Source organism: Pituophis catenifer, unplaced genomic scaffold (genome assembly GCF_029215685.1).
Source record: "Pituophis catenifer annectens isolate HBS135680 unplaced genomic scaffold, rPitCat1.0.hap2 SCAF_2, whole genome shotgun sequence".
Lineage (NCBI taxonomy): Eukaryota > Metazoa > Chordata > Lepidosauria > Squamata > Colubridae > Pituophis > Pituophis catenifer.
In genome coordinates, this window is record NW_027256882.1 from 153,790,720 (window position 1) to 153,807,408 (window position 16,689).

The 16,689-nt window shown below is 42.9% G+C and overlaps 1 protein-coding gene across 1 annotated transcript in view; it reads left to right on the forward strand.

Annotated features, from left to right (window-relative positions):
• CA10 (carbonic anhydrase 10) overlaps window positions 1-16,689 on the forward strand; it is a 411,697-nt gene that overhangs the window by 311,291 nt on the left and 83,717 nt on the right. Inside the window, exon 4 of the mRNA XM_070934829.1 lies at window positions 3,312-3,497. Coding sequence (XP_070790930.1) covers window positions 3,312-3,497 — 186 coding nt within the window. The remainder of the gene's footprint in view (window positions 1-3,311; window positions 3,498-16,689) is intronic.

Here is a 16,689-nt window from a genome sequence, read left to right on the forward strand (position 1 = left end):
TAGACTTTCCTCTGATTAATATAAATTATCGTAATCTAATGTTCTGTAACTATTCAGCCTAAGTTTTTTTTCCCCCAAAGAAGTGCTGAAAAATGTGATTCAGAGTAATTTAGTAATAAGCTTTTTACTATGTGAGTAATGTGTGTGTGAGAGAGAGAGAGTGTGTGTGTGTGCATACATGTGTGGCCATTATCTACTTCTAAGCCTCAAGTCACAGAAGTGAGAAACTTTATCAGACAGTTTTCAAAAATGGTAGACATTTGACTTAAACTCAAGGCAATACCACCCTGGGGGGATTTGAAGGCAGATGTCTGGGGTTCACCTTTACAAAATAACCTGAAATCCACCTAGTTTCCATTTTAAAAGTACTTTATTATTTATTAACAACACTTATAGAATATTCCAATTCTGACAGACTATATAAGGTGAACAAGAATTCTAAAATGTAATTATTAAAATCAAACCATAATAACAACAACCAGCTACCTATAATGGTTGCCCCCAAAGGCCAACAACCTGCTGAAATGGTACAGAGTTTGTTTGTTTTTTGCTCTTTCATGAAGTGGGCCTTACCCCTGAGTAGGCTTGTTGCCTGATCTATAGCCCATGTACCTCACAGGGAGAGGTCATCCTGAAGAGATCCTCTGGAGAAATCTGTACCAGATTTCTGTACCAGGTAAGTAGTGTATTCAGATAAGATACTGCCTGTTGGGAGGTATAATCTAGTACTGGGCCATAAATGGCTTGGAAGATAACAATCAATAATTGAATTGAGTCCGAAGTCTAAAAGTAATCAATGGAGCCAATCCAAAATCCACATTATTCTACAATGATGGGGTTGCCCTGTCAGCATCTTGCCAACCTTGCCAACTTCTGCATCATTTTTAAAAGAAAAATGTAGAATAGTCCTACACAGGTGGAAATCAGAGTTCCTGTTGTCAGAATATCCTGTTTGAGGTAACTGGAAAACCAGTTCAATTTGGGGAAGGCCTCCTCTGGCCATGGTTTCCACCTGCTATTTTGGCAAGAGTCCAAGAAGACCTACAGATCACAAACTTTATTAGGGCAGTATGAATCCTCAGCTTGGTTCATGATTGCAATACATAACTGGACAGCATCGACATACTGATGACACTTCACTACAAACCAATGAACAGTCTCTCACTAAAGTTTACATAGGCATTAAATAACATGGGGCAAGGACTGAACTCTGGGGAATCCCATATTGGAACTTTCAGGGTCTCAATTACTCTCCATAGTGTCACAGATGGTAGTGATCACCTCCCTACACTTCGGATGCTTCTGGATTGAAAGGATTCTCCATCTATAAGATGATGCCCAGTGGACTCCCGAATGTGTTAATATCATACATTCTTCGGGGAGGCTCCTTTCATGTTCTCTATGATAATAAAGTGACGACAAAAGACAAATAATCTGGTATTTTATATTTTATGTCGTATAGTATGCCTTATTTTAATTGTGATGCTTCTGACACAAATAAATAAATGATAAAATCACACTCCATGACCATCAACTGAAACTCCCTGCTTAGATAGGAGTGGCACCATGGCAAGATAGTGTCCCAACTCCCAACAACTGCAGATAGTCCAGAACAAGGATGTCAAACTGGCGGCCCACATGCCAGATGCATCACATGCAGGCCGTGCCCACCCCAGCTCTGTGAAGGGAAAAAATGTCATGAAACATCATATGACGGCAACATGACACCGTGAGTTTGACACCCATGGTCTAGAAGGACATGAGGGTTAAAGACATCAAATATAATGCAGAAGAAAACCGCAGGGCCTGGTCCAGGCCACTTACCAGGAGTCAACAATTTATGGTCTGTATTTTATTGTTTTAAATGTTTTACATGATATATTTTATTGAATAACTGTAAGCTGCCTATAGTCGCCTCGGTTAGATGGGCAGCATAGAAAATAGATAGACAGACAGACAAACTGACAGGCTAGCTGGCTGGCTGGCTGGCTGGCTGGCTGGCTGACTGACTGACTGACTGACTCAAAGGCACTGAAAACAAAGATATGGGCAGTGATGGACAATCCATCCTAAAATCAAATATCGTACATGTATTTCTGGAAAGTGAATGAAAATTGTGTAGGAATATTGCCATACATTGGGATGCTTCCTAATTATTCCCGTAATGCTTGTGTTGGAAGTTTTCCAGATTGTGCCCTCTATCTTCTACCTTTGTAATGCCATCAGTAACAAAATGTCCTTTTACAATGTTTTATTTGCTGATTCTATAGTGAGTAATTTTTCTATGTATATTTTTTTATGTTCTTGACCACATACATACTTTGTCTTGTTGCTTTGACTCTCCCCCATCAACATCATCTTCTTTTAAAATGAAACTAATAAACAGTAGAAAATCTTTTACTTACTACTCAACTTGTGTTTGGCTAGTATGACTTGGATGAGCATACTAGATTTTTATACTGCAACTTACTCAGGCAGAATGCCATTCAATGACCCTGCTATAAACACCAGAGAGTGTGATAATTCACAGGTCATGTATACAGACCTAGCCCTATTGTCCTTCATTACAGGAGCCATCATTCAGTATTAGGGTCATAATGTCTTAAGGTATATGGTCAATACATCTTGGACAAAACAATTCAAAACAATTAGTTATGTTGAAACAATCAATAGTGGGCATAACATTTTTCATCCAGAGTTGCTAAGGGTCCAAAAAAAAGTGCCATTTTCTATTTTTGAGATCCCTGTGTCTTCCAAACTAGCCTTCTTTATTATTTTTTAATATGACATTTTCAGCAAGAATAAATTAGTTCGTTTTTTAAAAAAATGTTTAAGTACAATGTAAATAATTTATATTTTCATGCAAATACTCACCTTTCTGGGGCCCAAAATTTGTTAATGAAGCAATAATTTCATTCTGTACTAAGGAATGCTTTCATGTTCTTACTTATTTAGAGGCAAACACATCATATTTATTGTGTTTCCCATACACTCCCAGCTAATGTGCGCATGTATCTTGCAGATCTTATATGAAATATGTATAGATTAAAATAATTCAGTGTATAACACAATGTTCCAAGCAGAAAAAAAAAGAAGCCATTAAAACAATGTTTCTCAATCTTGATAACTTTAAGATGTGGACTTGACAACTTTAAGATGTGTAGAATTATTCTGGGAGTTGAAGCCCACACATCTTTAAGTTGCCATGGTTGAGAAATACCGATTTAAAAGTTTGTTAATTTCTTCCCAACTTTTTTTTGTTTGTTTTTGAAAAATGTTTTATATCATCCTTTATATTCTGTTTTGTTTAGGTCAGTGGAACAATGTATAATACAGGGAGGCATGTTTCTCTACGCCTGGATAAAGAACATCTGGTGAATATCTCCGGAGGGCCCATGACATACAGTCACCGACTAGAAGAAATACGGTTACACTTTGGCAGTGAAGACAGCCAGGGGTCAGAACATCTGTTGAATGGACAAGCTTTTTCTGGGGAGGTATGTCAATGCCTTTAAAGTTCCGGGGGGAGGGGAAGTTAAATTACAAGAATGCCAATGAGAGGGGACATGTTTATATTATTGCTTTCAGAAATGGTTTGCAATCCAGCACTTCATGAAAGGGAAACCCTTAAGTCTATAGTTAGAAAACCAACATTCTGCAGCTGGACTACACCAAGTGTACCTGAGTTTATTTGCTTAATCCATGTAGTTTATTTTGCATAAAATTAGTTTAGATTTAGGGGAACGAATTTGCATTAATGGCGGGGACAATCTGTTTTGAACTCTGTGAAACAATAATACAGAGATTGAATGGTAGCTTTGTCACAATATAGTAGCTGTTTTCAAAGTGAGATCCACTAACCAGAATATTTCCTGGAAAACTTATGAAAAGTTGTTTAGTAAAATAATTAAGTAATGGTTTGGCAGGGAAGCTTTTAAGACCGCTTTTTCTTCCACTACTACTACATTCTTGCAATTTCATAAATAAAGTAAAATACTTACAGTACATACTTGTAAGGCTATATTAGGCATTACCGTACCACCTCATCAGCTATGGGGTATGTATCAATTCTGCAGAATACGGAATATAAATTGAATCTGTGCATTTAGTATACCAAAGATTCTAGGAGTTCTTTGATAAACAAGTTGTTTTAGAAATATTTTCTAAGAGTCGGCATTTGAAAAATCACTGAAGTAGATTGCGAAAGGTAGGGCTCTTGCAATTTTAGGCAGCTTTCAGCAAGTCCAATAACCTATTAAAAGAAATCTTGCAGTGCTCATACATTTGATAGGTTTCCCTATAGATTTTCCAGCGTTACTTCACAAATGAAATGAAATGAAATGAAATGAAATGAAATGAAGTAGGAACATTTCTTGTCCTACTGCAGAGAAGCTGCAGAGAAAGGAATCGGATCTGTACTCAAAATGAAATTTTCCATTTTGGATGCAGCTGTAGCTTGTCCAGATTAGGTCATTTAATGAATTCTGAAATCAAAGCTTGAAGACAGGAGAGCAGTCCTGTCTTGAGCTTCAAATGTTACACAGAAGTCATGAGAAATAAAACTGCATGTCTTTAAAAAAGACTTAGGGCATAAGATAGAATAAATCTGAGGGAGACGCCATAAAACAAATTGCCAGGGATCAACAGGAATAAGAATTTAAAAAACATGAAGCAGAAGATCATAATAACAAAAGCACATACTGAAACTGATCTTGTCACGAGTGTTTTCAGGATTGCTGTGGATACTTGATCAGTCACAAACAGTATGGTTTCAATTAAGCCATCTCCTGTTTGCAATTACCTGCAAGCAATTACCTGCAAGCCTTCCCCGCCCTAGTTAATTGCAGGTTAACTCCCCATATAAGCAAGGACCTTTTCACTTGCTACTTGGGCCTAACGCTGTTTAGGCCTAGATGCAAGAGCTCTTGCTGGAAGTTGCAAGCAGAGCTCAGTACAACGTCGCAGATGGGAGGAGAAGCACAGATAAGGACTCCAGATGCTGTTGCAGAGAAACTCCTACGGATGCTTGCCTTTTGCTGTTTTGAAGCACGCAAGCTATCATCGGGACTGCTGTTGCTGGACATTCTTCCTCCCACAAACTTCAAGCTACGTTTGCTGTTTGAACTGTTTTTACTTCAGGTGACTTTTAGCTGTGAAGTTTGTGCTGCCGCCCTTCTACTACCTCGATGATGTATCGACACTGAAGCTGCTTATCTTCATGTTAGCTTTATTCTCTTATGAACTGTTTCGGTATTGTGGAGAGGAATCTAGGGAGATAGCCTTGCTTCACATAACCAAGATAAGACTTTGTTTTTAATGTGCTTTCTTAAAGACATAGTGCTTTTTAAACATTTTAAAGTAAATTATATTTTTACACAAGACTCCTCTGTCAGATTTATTTTAGTCCTAGTGCGTTTGCTTATGAGCTGGTTCCAGGTCCGGGGGACCCCTCAACCCCATTCCCTAACAGATCTCATGATTAACCATTATTTATTTTACCACAGTTTATTGAATAAACCACATGGCTGAGTTTGCACCACATGCTAAGCTAAAAAAACAAGTTTTAAAACCCCAGTTTGCTAGGTTTCCATGATGCATTATGCCAAAGCCAAAGAAATAGCCATAATTTAATGCAGTATGTAAATACAACCAAGGTCTAGACAACTAAACCGAATGTATTTCCAGAACCTTTACAAAGATGGTTTTGCATATCAGATATTGGTGGAAAATCAAAGGAATTGCTCGATAATTGTTACTCTACTTAACAATGGTTAGGCACGTTTTATAATTCAATAGAATGTATAGTATGTCACAGTTTAAAGTGTAAAATGTTATTGAAATATATCAATTAAAAAGTATAACCCATACCCAATTAGCAGAAAGTACCAAATGGATATCCAAATAAAAATATGTTTGTTTGTTGCTAGAACAGCTGTCCAAGAAAGCCCTCTCTGATTTCCTTCCAAACGTATCTTTGATTGCTGCTGGAGTAAGGAAATGGCTGTGCCTACTGATAGTAAAAGCCTGAGCTAGGCTTGTGTTGCAGAATGCAGCTCCTCACTGATCTGAGAGGTAGTTTATAGATATTTCTAAGGACATACTGAGGGGTTTTTTTTGGGAAACTTAATCTACATTGGAAACTAAAGTTGATACTGTATCCATAACTGAAAAGACAAATCATTAGAACTGCATGACCTCTCAGCTGAGGAAAAGGCCAAGAGTTTGTTATTTTGTTGTTGTTTTAACCATTCGGTTGTGTCTGACTTTTGGCAACTTGATAGGCAAGTGCTCTCCATGCACAGATTCTTTCAGTTGTTGGATGCTCATCTTTGCATCAGTTTTGATGTTATCAAGCCAGCATGTTCTTTTCTTGCCCCTTCTTCTTGTTCCACTAACCATTCCTAGGGTCACTGACTTCCCCAATGAATTTGCATGCATGACATGGCCAAAGTAAACCAGATGTAATCTTGTGATTTTGGCTTCTAGTAATGTTTCTGGTTTTATACGATTCAGCACAATTCTATTAGTTGTTCTGGCTGTCCATGTTATATGCAATAATTTACGCCAGCATCACAGTTCAAAAGCATCAATTCTTCTTCAATGAACTATTCTTAGTGTCCAATTCTCACACCCACACATCATTTTAGGGAAGACTATTGCTCTAACTAGTCTGCTCTTTGTATTTATATCAATTTCTCTGTTTTTTCCAGATATTATTCATGTTAACCATTGTAAGGTTATTTTGTGTTTAATTTCAGGAGTAAAACTGCCATCGTGAACAATTTTTGATCCAAGGAAGATAAATTCTCAAACTAATTCAATTTCGTTGCTGATTATAAACATCTCATATCTATCTACAGCTGTTGTCATTATCTTTCTTTTCCTGATGTTAAGACTCAACCCTATTTTTTCACTTTTTATACTTCTTTTTATACTTTATATTTTACTTTTCATATTTCTCAGTATAAATATGTTTTATAGAACTTTAGATTGGCATTTTTTATATGTAAATGCTGCATCATGATGTATTACTTTATAACACATCCTATTGCAAATATTTATAAAGTGCTCTTTGAATATCCTATTGTTATTCTTTCCATAACACTGGAGACATAACACTGGAGACAAAACAGTTTATTCAGCTAAAGATGAATAACTACTTTACATTTGGTACCATTTATCACTGCCTGGTGATAAGTCAATTAATGCCTGCCATTTCTTTTGGCATCATGGAACAAAACTTACGCTTTTTTAAAAAGAAAAAAAAATTAATTGCAGCCTTGTCAAAGGATGTTATTATAATTGATGGTGATCATTTTCCTTACTTTCCAAAGTTCAGTAGCTGATATAGCAAAGTCAGGAGTGGTTTTTTAAAGGCATTATTCATGTCTTGGACTCCTGACACTGATGCACCAGCTTTTAATATTGCAATAAGTGGACAGATTTGTGCATTTTCCTTTTCAAAAGTGAGAGTGAGAAAATATTCAAATTAATTTTATAAAATAACCAATAATTGATTATAATTATCAAACCAGTATTAGCCTGGGAAAAAAAACCCTAAGTATCTGCTGTAACACAATACCATATTTCATTTTACATGGATGTAATTGGAGATCACAACTACAGTTACTGCTATAGAGAATTTTAGAGAACATAAAATGTTTGTTTTGAAGGAAAGATATGGGCGTAACTACATTTAACAGAATAGTTTGGCAACAGGAATGCTCAAATTACTGTGTAGGTTTTTCAGAACTTATCCAGCCCTTATCCTAGCAAGACCTCTTTACTATTGTCACAGACCAATGACTGGAGACCAAATGTCAAGAATTTCAAGCCTGTAAAATCCTATCCATTGTACCCTAGAGTAGTCATCTCAGTCACGTGGATCCCCTGCCTGCAATTAATACATAATTTCATTTCAAACCTTTATTGTCAGAGTACAACATGTGTACAATGAGATTGGCTGAGCCTCCTTTCATGCACCCCCCCCAACACAATACAACTCACAATGAAAGACAAAAAAAAAAAATCCCTAGCTCAGTGAATCCTACTAACAACCACTCAGTCCTATTGTACCATGTGAACTTACTGTACGTTACGCCGGCTCCGCAAATCAATCGTACTATGTTGTTGTAGAGTTATTTTTCATTCAGGAGTCTGACAGCCCACGGATAAAAACTGTTCTTCAGCCTATTTGTGCAACTGCCTATGCTTCTATATCTCCTTCCAGATGGTAGGAGAGTTAAGCAGGGCTGACCAGGGTGTGAGTCATCCTGAGGATTTTCCTCACTCTTCTAAGGCAGTGAGCCCTAGCGATGTCGTCTAGTGGTATCAGGGGACAGCCCATGATGTTTTGTGCTGTGCTAACCACCCTCTGTAATGTCTTTCTATCCGCGGCTGTCAAGCCAGCATACCACACCGTAATGCAATGAATGAGGATGCTTTCTATTGTGGACCGGTAAAAGGAGATCATCAGTTGTTGTTCCACTTTATTTTTTCGCAAGACTCTAAGGAAGTGGAGTCTGTTGGGCCTTTCTGGCCACCTGGGTCATGTTGATTTTCCAGGTGAGATCTTCACTGAGATAGATTCCCAGGAATTTAGGCTTTGCTGCTAAATAGCTCACAGCATTCCAGCCTCTATCTGTCCTCTTCCCCCAGATTTTAGATTCTTGTTATACTTCGGAAATTTTCTATACTTGTTATACAAAGGAAAATTTTTGAATGATGTTCAGAGCTCTTTATCTTTGCGACTCCACCTTGAAACTTACCACTGGTACTTTCCAGATTGTCTGCATTCAACCATTACCCATACATTCACCCCTTTTCCTATCTGGAAAACAGCATTCTTATTGGTCATCATCTCCGCCCCTTCCCTGGGGACATGATCACATCATCAGCGCTTACCAAATTTTACCCCCTCAACACCAAACCTGGCAGGATTCACTATTCGGATCCTCTGTGTTCTCCAATATTCTGCCTCCAAATATTTTATTTTATTTTATTTTATTTTATTTTATTTTATTTTATTTTATTTTATTTTATTTTATTTTATTTTATTTTATTTTATTTTATTATTTTATTTTATTTTATTTTATTTTATTATTTTATTTTTTATTTATTTTTATATGCCGCCCTTCTCCGGAGACTCAGGGCGGCTTACAATACGTTAAGCAATAGCCTTCATACTTTTGTATATTTTATACAAAGTCAGCTTATTGCCCCCACAAACCGGGTCCTCATTTTACCCACCTTAGAAAGGATGGAAGGCTGAGTCGACCTTGAGCCTGGTGAGAATTGAACTCGCAGTAATTGCAGGCAGCTGGATGTTAAATGCTGCCTTAGTAGGAGGCATTAGCCTCCTACGCCACTCAGGCTCCAGGTAAAATATTCTGCCTCCAGGTAAAGATAATGGTCCATATGTCTAAACAGATAGATTACCTTTCTGCAGCTATAGTTCTTCATATGTGGATTCACACGATCTGCCCATCTTCTATAGAATTTCAGAATAGTGCCTTGAGGGAACACTGGAGCAGTGTTTCTCATCCTTAGCAGCTTGAAGATGTATGGGCTTCACTTCCCAGAATTCCCCAGCCAATGTTTCCAAGCTGCCAAGGTGAGAAACACTGCTCTACAATATGAAGGCATCTTCTCCCTATGGAGATCCTGCTCCCCTATGGAGATGATGCTATGGCAGGGCTGTCAAACTCCTGGCCCGCGGGTTGGATGTGTCATGCACTGGCCATGCCCACACCCGGTTTAGCGAAGGGGGAAAAAGTCCTGATATGTCACGTGACACTGCCATGATGACATAAGTTTGACACCCCTTTGCTATGGAGTCAGCAGAATTGTAGTGGTTAACAGAAGTTCCACTACTGAGGCCTCCTAGGAGGAGGATTAAAGCAACAGGTTTCTAGTTTCTGCTTTACTGTTTTATGGTTTTTGTAGCTTAATAGTTGCTGTGAGGTTCCAGAGTTGTGCTCTGACAGATGGCCATATAAATCTTTTACAAACAAGTAGACAGACAGATGGACAGACAGACAGACAGACAGACAGACAGACAGACAGACAGACAGACAGACAGACAGTTTTGTTGGATACTATGGGTGGATGGAGCATCCACTCCACATCTCAAGCTCTAGAACTTTCCTGCTTGAGTTATGACAAAGCACTAGAATGCATATAAATACATCAATCATCTCCTGAAGAATGATGATTATGGGTAAGTGAGCTGTATGTTTTTACAAGTGAACTGCTGAAGACTGTGATGTTCAAACCCATTTCGTATGGGTGGTTTCATTTATATGGCATCCCATATGGGAGCTACTCGTAGGTAAAATAGTCACACAGTTGACAGAATGCATAAAAGGTAAACACAAGCTGCAATTTTCCAATTTTGATCATTGGTATTTATCAGTAAGTTCTCGCTTGTTGCAGGTTCATAACATTCTGTTATCCTCCACCTTTACAAATGACATGCCACAATTGCCACATGCTTGATAGACAATGCCAAAGAAATCATAACATTATCATTTGAAATCCATTCAGCTACTACCACTAACAGAGCTAAAACTAACACTGCAGCAGTAGTTATAGCACTTAGACTTATATACCACTTCACAGTGCTTTACAGCCCTCTCTAAGCAGTTTACAGATTCAGCATATTCCATGCAACAATCTGGGTCCTCATTTTACCGATCTCTGTAGGATGGAAGACTGTGTCAACCTTGAGTCTGTGGGACTTGAACTCCTGGCAATGAACTGGATTAGCCTACAATACTGCATTCTAACCACTGCGCCACCACTATAATAATAATAATAATAATAATAATAATAATAATAATAATAATAATAATAATAATAATAATTATTATTATTTTATTTCTATACCGCCCTTCTCCCGAAGGACTCAGGGCGGTGTACAGCCTGTTTAAAAACACAAACAAAACAACAATATAAAATTTAAAATAATTAAATAAAGTGGCTCAGATTTAAAACCCCAATAAATTTAAATATCCCAATTTAAAAGCTATTGTGTTGTTAGTCCGGCCTGGCGGAATAATAGGGTCTTCAGTGAGCAGCGAAACGCCCGGAGGTCGGAGATCTTACGAATTTCCGGGGGCAGTTCGTTCCACAGGGATGGGGCTCCCACAGAGAAGGCCCTCCCCCTGGGCGCCGCCAGTCGACATAACTTGGTTGACGGCACCCTGAGGAGACCCTCCCTGTGGGAACGGACTGGTCGGTGGGAGGCTATTGGTGGCAGGAGACGGTCTCGGAGGTACCCGGGTCCTATGCCATGGAGTGCTTTAAAGGTGGTAACTAACACCTTGAATCGCACCCGGAAGACCACTGGGAGCCAGTGCAGCTCGCGCAGGAGGGGTGTCACATGGGCACAACGAGTTGTGCCCATAACCACCCGCGCGGCAGCATTCTGGACCAGTTGGAGCCTCCGAGTGCTCTTCAAGGGGAGCCCCATGTAGAGAGCATTACAATAGTCCAACCGGGAAGTAACAAGGGCATGAGTGACCGTGCGTAGGGCGTCCCGATCCAGAAAGGGCTGCAACTGGTGAATCAGGCGAACCTGATAAAAGGCCCCCCCTGGCCACGGCCGTCATATGCTCTTCTAAAGACAGCCGTGCATCCAGAAGGACACCTAGATTGCGAGCCCTCTCTGTGGGGGGCAGAGATTCACCCCCAATAGTCAGCGATGGCACCTGCTGACTATATCGGGGCGCCGGAAGCCATAGCCATTCGGTCTTGGAGGGGTTGAGTCTGAGCAAGTTCTTCCCCATCCAGACCCGCACAGCCTCCAGGCAGCGAGACATCACATCAAGGGCATCGTTGGGGTGGTCTGGGGTGGAGATGTACAGCTGAGTATCATCAGCGTACAGATGGCACTTCACCCCAAAACCACGGATGATCTCACCCAGCGGCTTCACATAAATATTGAACAGGAGGGGCGAGAGGACTGACCCTTGCGGCACCCCCCATGTGAGACGCCTCGAGGTCGACCTCTGTCCCCCTGCCAACACAAACTGCGAGCGGTCGGAGAGGAAGGAGGAGAACCACCGCAAAACGGTGCCCCCTATTCCTAACCCCCTCAACCACTGCAGCATGATACCATGGTCGATGGTGTCAAAAGCCGCTGAGAGATCTAATAGGACTAGGACAGAGGAGCAACCCCTGTCCCGAGCCCTCCAGAGATCATCCACCAACGCGACCAATGCCGTTTCTGTGCTGTACCCCCGCCTGAAGCCCGACTGGTACGGGTCTAGATAGATAGCTTCATCCAGGTGTCGGGAAAGTTGTCGTGCCACCACGCTCTCAACAACCTTCGCCACAAAACGAAGGTTGGAGACTGGACGATAGTTAGCTAATTCAGCCGGGTCCAGGGAAGGCTTCTTGAGGAGGGGCCTCACCACCGCCTCTTTCAAGGCGGCAGGAAAGGCACCCTCACTCAGAGAAGCATCTATAATCCCCTGGAGCCAGCCTCGTGTAACCTCCCGGGAGGCCAGTACCAACCAGGAGGGGCACGGGTCCAATAAACACGTGGCGGCACTAATCTTACCCAGAACTCTGTCCACATCCTCGGGAGTCACAGGATCAAACTCCTCCCAGATAACATTCTCAAGACCTGCCCCGGTCTCCTCCCGTGGACTCATCCAATCGGAGTTCAAGCCATCCCGAATCCGAGTGACTTTATCATGCAGGAATTGCACAAAATCCTCAGCACGACCCTGCAAGGGATCTTCCCGTACTCCCCCCCGAAGAAGGGAGTGGGTCACCCTAAACAGGGCAGCTGGGCGGTTCTCTGCAGATGCAATAAGAGCGGAAAAATGGTTAGATTTTGCCGCTTTTATTGCCACTAGGTAGGTCTTGATATAAGACCTCACCTGTGTCCGGTCAGAATCGGATTGACTAGTCCTCCAAATGCTCTCTAGGCGTCTTTTCCGACGCTTCATCTCTCTCAGCTCCTCAGAGAACCAAGGAGCTAATTGAGATCGGCATCGGGTCAGAGGCCGCAAAGGCACGACGCGGTCCAAAGCTCCAGCGGCCGCCCTTTCCCAGGCGGCCACCAGTTCTTCTAGTCGAGTCGTGTGTTAGAGTCTCAGGAAACGGCCCAAGCTCCGTCAGGAACCTTTCGGGATCCATCAGGCACCTGGGACGGAACCATCTGGTTGGTTCCATCTCCCTGCGGCGGGGGAAAGCGGTAGGAAAGTCTAAGTGAAGGAGCGAATGATCTGTCCATGACAAGGGTTTGATGTCTAGGTCCCCTCTACCAAGATCATTCAACCACTGACCAGAGATAAAAATCAGGTCCAGAGTGTGTCCCCCTATGTGAGTGGGGCCTTGAACTAACTGGGTCAGGTCCAAGGCCGTCATGGAAGCCATGAACTCCCGAGCCACCTCTGACGCCCCACCTGTGGATGGGAGGTTGAAATCCCCCATGACAATAAGTCTGGGGGTATCGACCGCCACCCCGGCAATGACGTCAAGTAGCTCGGGCAGGGTCGCTGCCACGTGGCAGGGAGCCAGGTACGTAGTCAGCAGACCCATCTGCACCCTACGGCCCCACTTCACACAAAGGGACTCACATCCGGCTATCTGAGGAACAGTGGTCTCCCTCGGATAAAGACTCTCCCTAATGATCACCGCCACTCCCCCACCCCTCCCCTGGGCCCTTGGCTGATGAAATGCACGGAAACCTGGCGGGCACATCTCTACGAGGGGGACCCCCCCTTCTTGGCCCAACCAGGTCTCCGTAATACCTGCCAGGTCAGCACCCCCCTCCGAAATAAGATCACAGATGAGGGAGGCCTTATTAACCACTGACCTGGCATTACATAACATCAGCCGCAGACCCTGGGTATGAGGCTCTATACAACCCAGGACACGAGTCACGCATTGGGGGCCGGAGTGCGCAATCGCTCGGAGACAGCGTGTGCGCACCCCCGACACTTGATATGACCCCCTGCGCCCGTCATACCTGCCCCTCCCACTCATGATTTCAATTACACAGCCCTTTCTATCGTCCCCCCGGCCCCCGGTTAAATTTCCTTTCGCGACCCCTCTGCTGCAGCTAATTAACCCATCATCCCGTGCAGACGCTATCTGGACCCCCCCAGGTCCACTTTTTTTACAACCCCCACCCGTCCTCCCGGGTCCCCTTAAAATTTTCCTTAAAAATTTAGCTAAAAAACCCCTCAGCCCCCTCTTTGCTGCATGCCATCTCTCGGGGTCCCAAAGCCCGTCATCAAGATAGGCCCTCGATAACGTGGAGGGCCAGGCCTGCGAGAGGGGGGAGTCTCGCAGCGCAAGAAGGTCGGTTTTTTGGAGCATCAACCGAACCAAAGATGGGAAAAGAAAAGCCGGTCCAGGAATCTGTCATAGTCCAAGGGATAACTGAGCATAAAGGTCATAAAATATCCATTTATAGGGCTGGACTCCACTGTCCTCTCACGACAGGGAGAAGGTCCAAAGTTCTTTTTTTCCAACAGAGGCTAATGGCCAACCATCCTCTCACGATGGCCGGTCTCGTTAGAAAGTTAATGGGAGCAAAGTTCTATCCTCTCCGTTGGGATGTGGAAAATCCCTCAGCTCTCTCAAATGGTGCACAGTCTCTCCTAGCAGTGAGGGCGTGAGTGGAGCATAATAAGGGGTCCAGAGTGTCCAAAGTGTAGATGTTAATAACGATGGTAATAATAAAGATGTTAATAAAGATGATAATAGACCCATGGGCATAAGATCTTCTTTGAGGTGAGAGTAGGAGTAGCAAGACAGGGAAGTCCAATCCAGGGGTGGTTGGCCATAGAGGCCAACATCCACCCATACCTGGGGGAAAAGGGGGGGGAGGAGAGGCCACCCGAGGCGACCAACCAACCAAACCATGGTCAGCTTCCTGCCTCTCCAGCCCCAATCTCCATAACCCCCAGACACAGCTTTGTTCTAAAACACTCCATCACAGTAAAAAAAAAAAAAAAAATCAACTGTGAGCCAGATGGTAATTCTAGGGGTGAGGCTGTCAGCTTCTCCCCCATCAACCTGCTGCCTGGTTGTTCCTCTGGCTGGCCGGTCCATGTCAGCCATTGCCACCGCCGCCGCCGCCGCCGTCGTCAGCCCGTAATCAGGCACCCCAAGCTTCCAAGGCATACCGGAGCCCCGAAAACGCCGGAAAAGAGCGCCCCAGGGATCTAGAGGGCCATAGGGAGCGGGGGGGGCCACCTCAAGCCGCCGCCGAATAAACGCCGCCCGCCGCCGGATGCCTTGGACTCCATTTCCCCCGACACCGGAAACAGCCGTTGCAGCCAGGCCCATCGCCCCATCTCCCGCGGAGCCGTCCAGCCCTGCCCTGATGCTCCGGAGGGCGAAAAAGCCCTCAACAGGCAGGGCGGACGCTCCCCTCACTGGGACTGGAGCCGAAGATGGACAAGAGGGCTCCTGAAGACCCCGACAACCGGCAACTCTCCCATCTCCGAAACGGAGCTTATTTGGTCGCCGCCATCTTGGAGCATGCGCAGAAGCCTCTAAGACTTATATATAGTGGTAAATATCAGAATAAGTATCACAAATCAGACTGAAGCAAACCATGACCAAATCAAATCATTACCAAAAAAAAAAAAAATGAAAAAGAGCCTCTGTGTATAGCTTAGTCTTTCTTTCCTGATCTTGCTAGAGATTGCTGGGCCCATATTCCTAAACCTGTTGAAGCTTTCTGTAATGAGTACAATTAGTACATAGAAAGATCAGGGCACATGCATCTGACATGATATTCAGGTGTTCTATCCACAATTTAGAGGAAATTTAAAGTAATGAATGTTTTCAAAACAAAGTAGACTGTCTCCCGGAATTCTGATATATTAGTAAGTTCTCCATCCTTCTTCCCCAATTACATGAGCTGCATGTGAATTGGCTGCAGGCAAGGGATTCAGGAACAGACCGCATGGAAGTCCATAGTTTATCCAGGTTACCTCCTATGGTGCATAATACCTTCAGACAGAGAACCTATTTTGCAAAAAAAAAAAAAACCCCTAACCCTCCAAAACAGATTATTGGCAGTATTCCTGAGGATCCACCTAAAGATAAAGGTAAAGGTTCACCTCACACATATGTGCTAGTCGTTCCCAACTCTAGGGGGTGGTGCTCATCTCTGTTTCAAAGTCTAAGAGCCAGAGCTGTCCGAAGACGTCTCCATGGTCATGTGGCCGGCATAACTAAATGTCAAAGGCGCACGGAACACCGTTACCTTTCCATCAAAGGTGGTCCCTATTTTTTTACTTGCATTTTTTACATGCTTTCGAACTGCTAGGTGGCAGAATCTGGGACAAGTAACGGGAACTCACCCCGTTATGCAGCACTAGGGATTCAAACCGCTGAACTGCCGACCTTTCGATCGACAAGCTCAGTGTCTTAGCCACTGAGCCACTGCGTCCATGAGTATCCACCTATTGCTACATAAAAACTGGGATTCTGACTTGGGTGAGCTATGATTTGACGTATGCCATTTATAACAACCTGCACAAATGCTTTGATTTATCCAATTAATCTAGTCTCTTCCTGGAGTGGCATAAAGAATTCTACAGGCATGAAAGCGGTAGAAGTATGCTAAATTTGCTATTGTGGATTTTCAAATAAAAACCATCAGAAAGCTTTTCTGAAGGGAGGTGGAAGAAAAGAAAAACAAGTACTTAATTT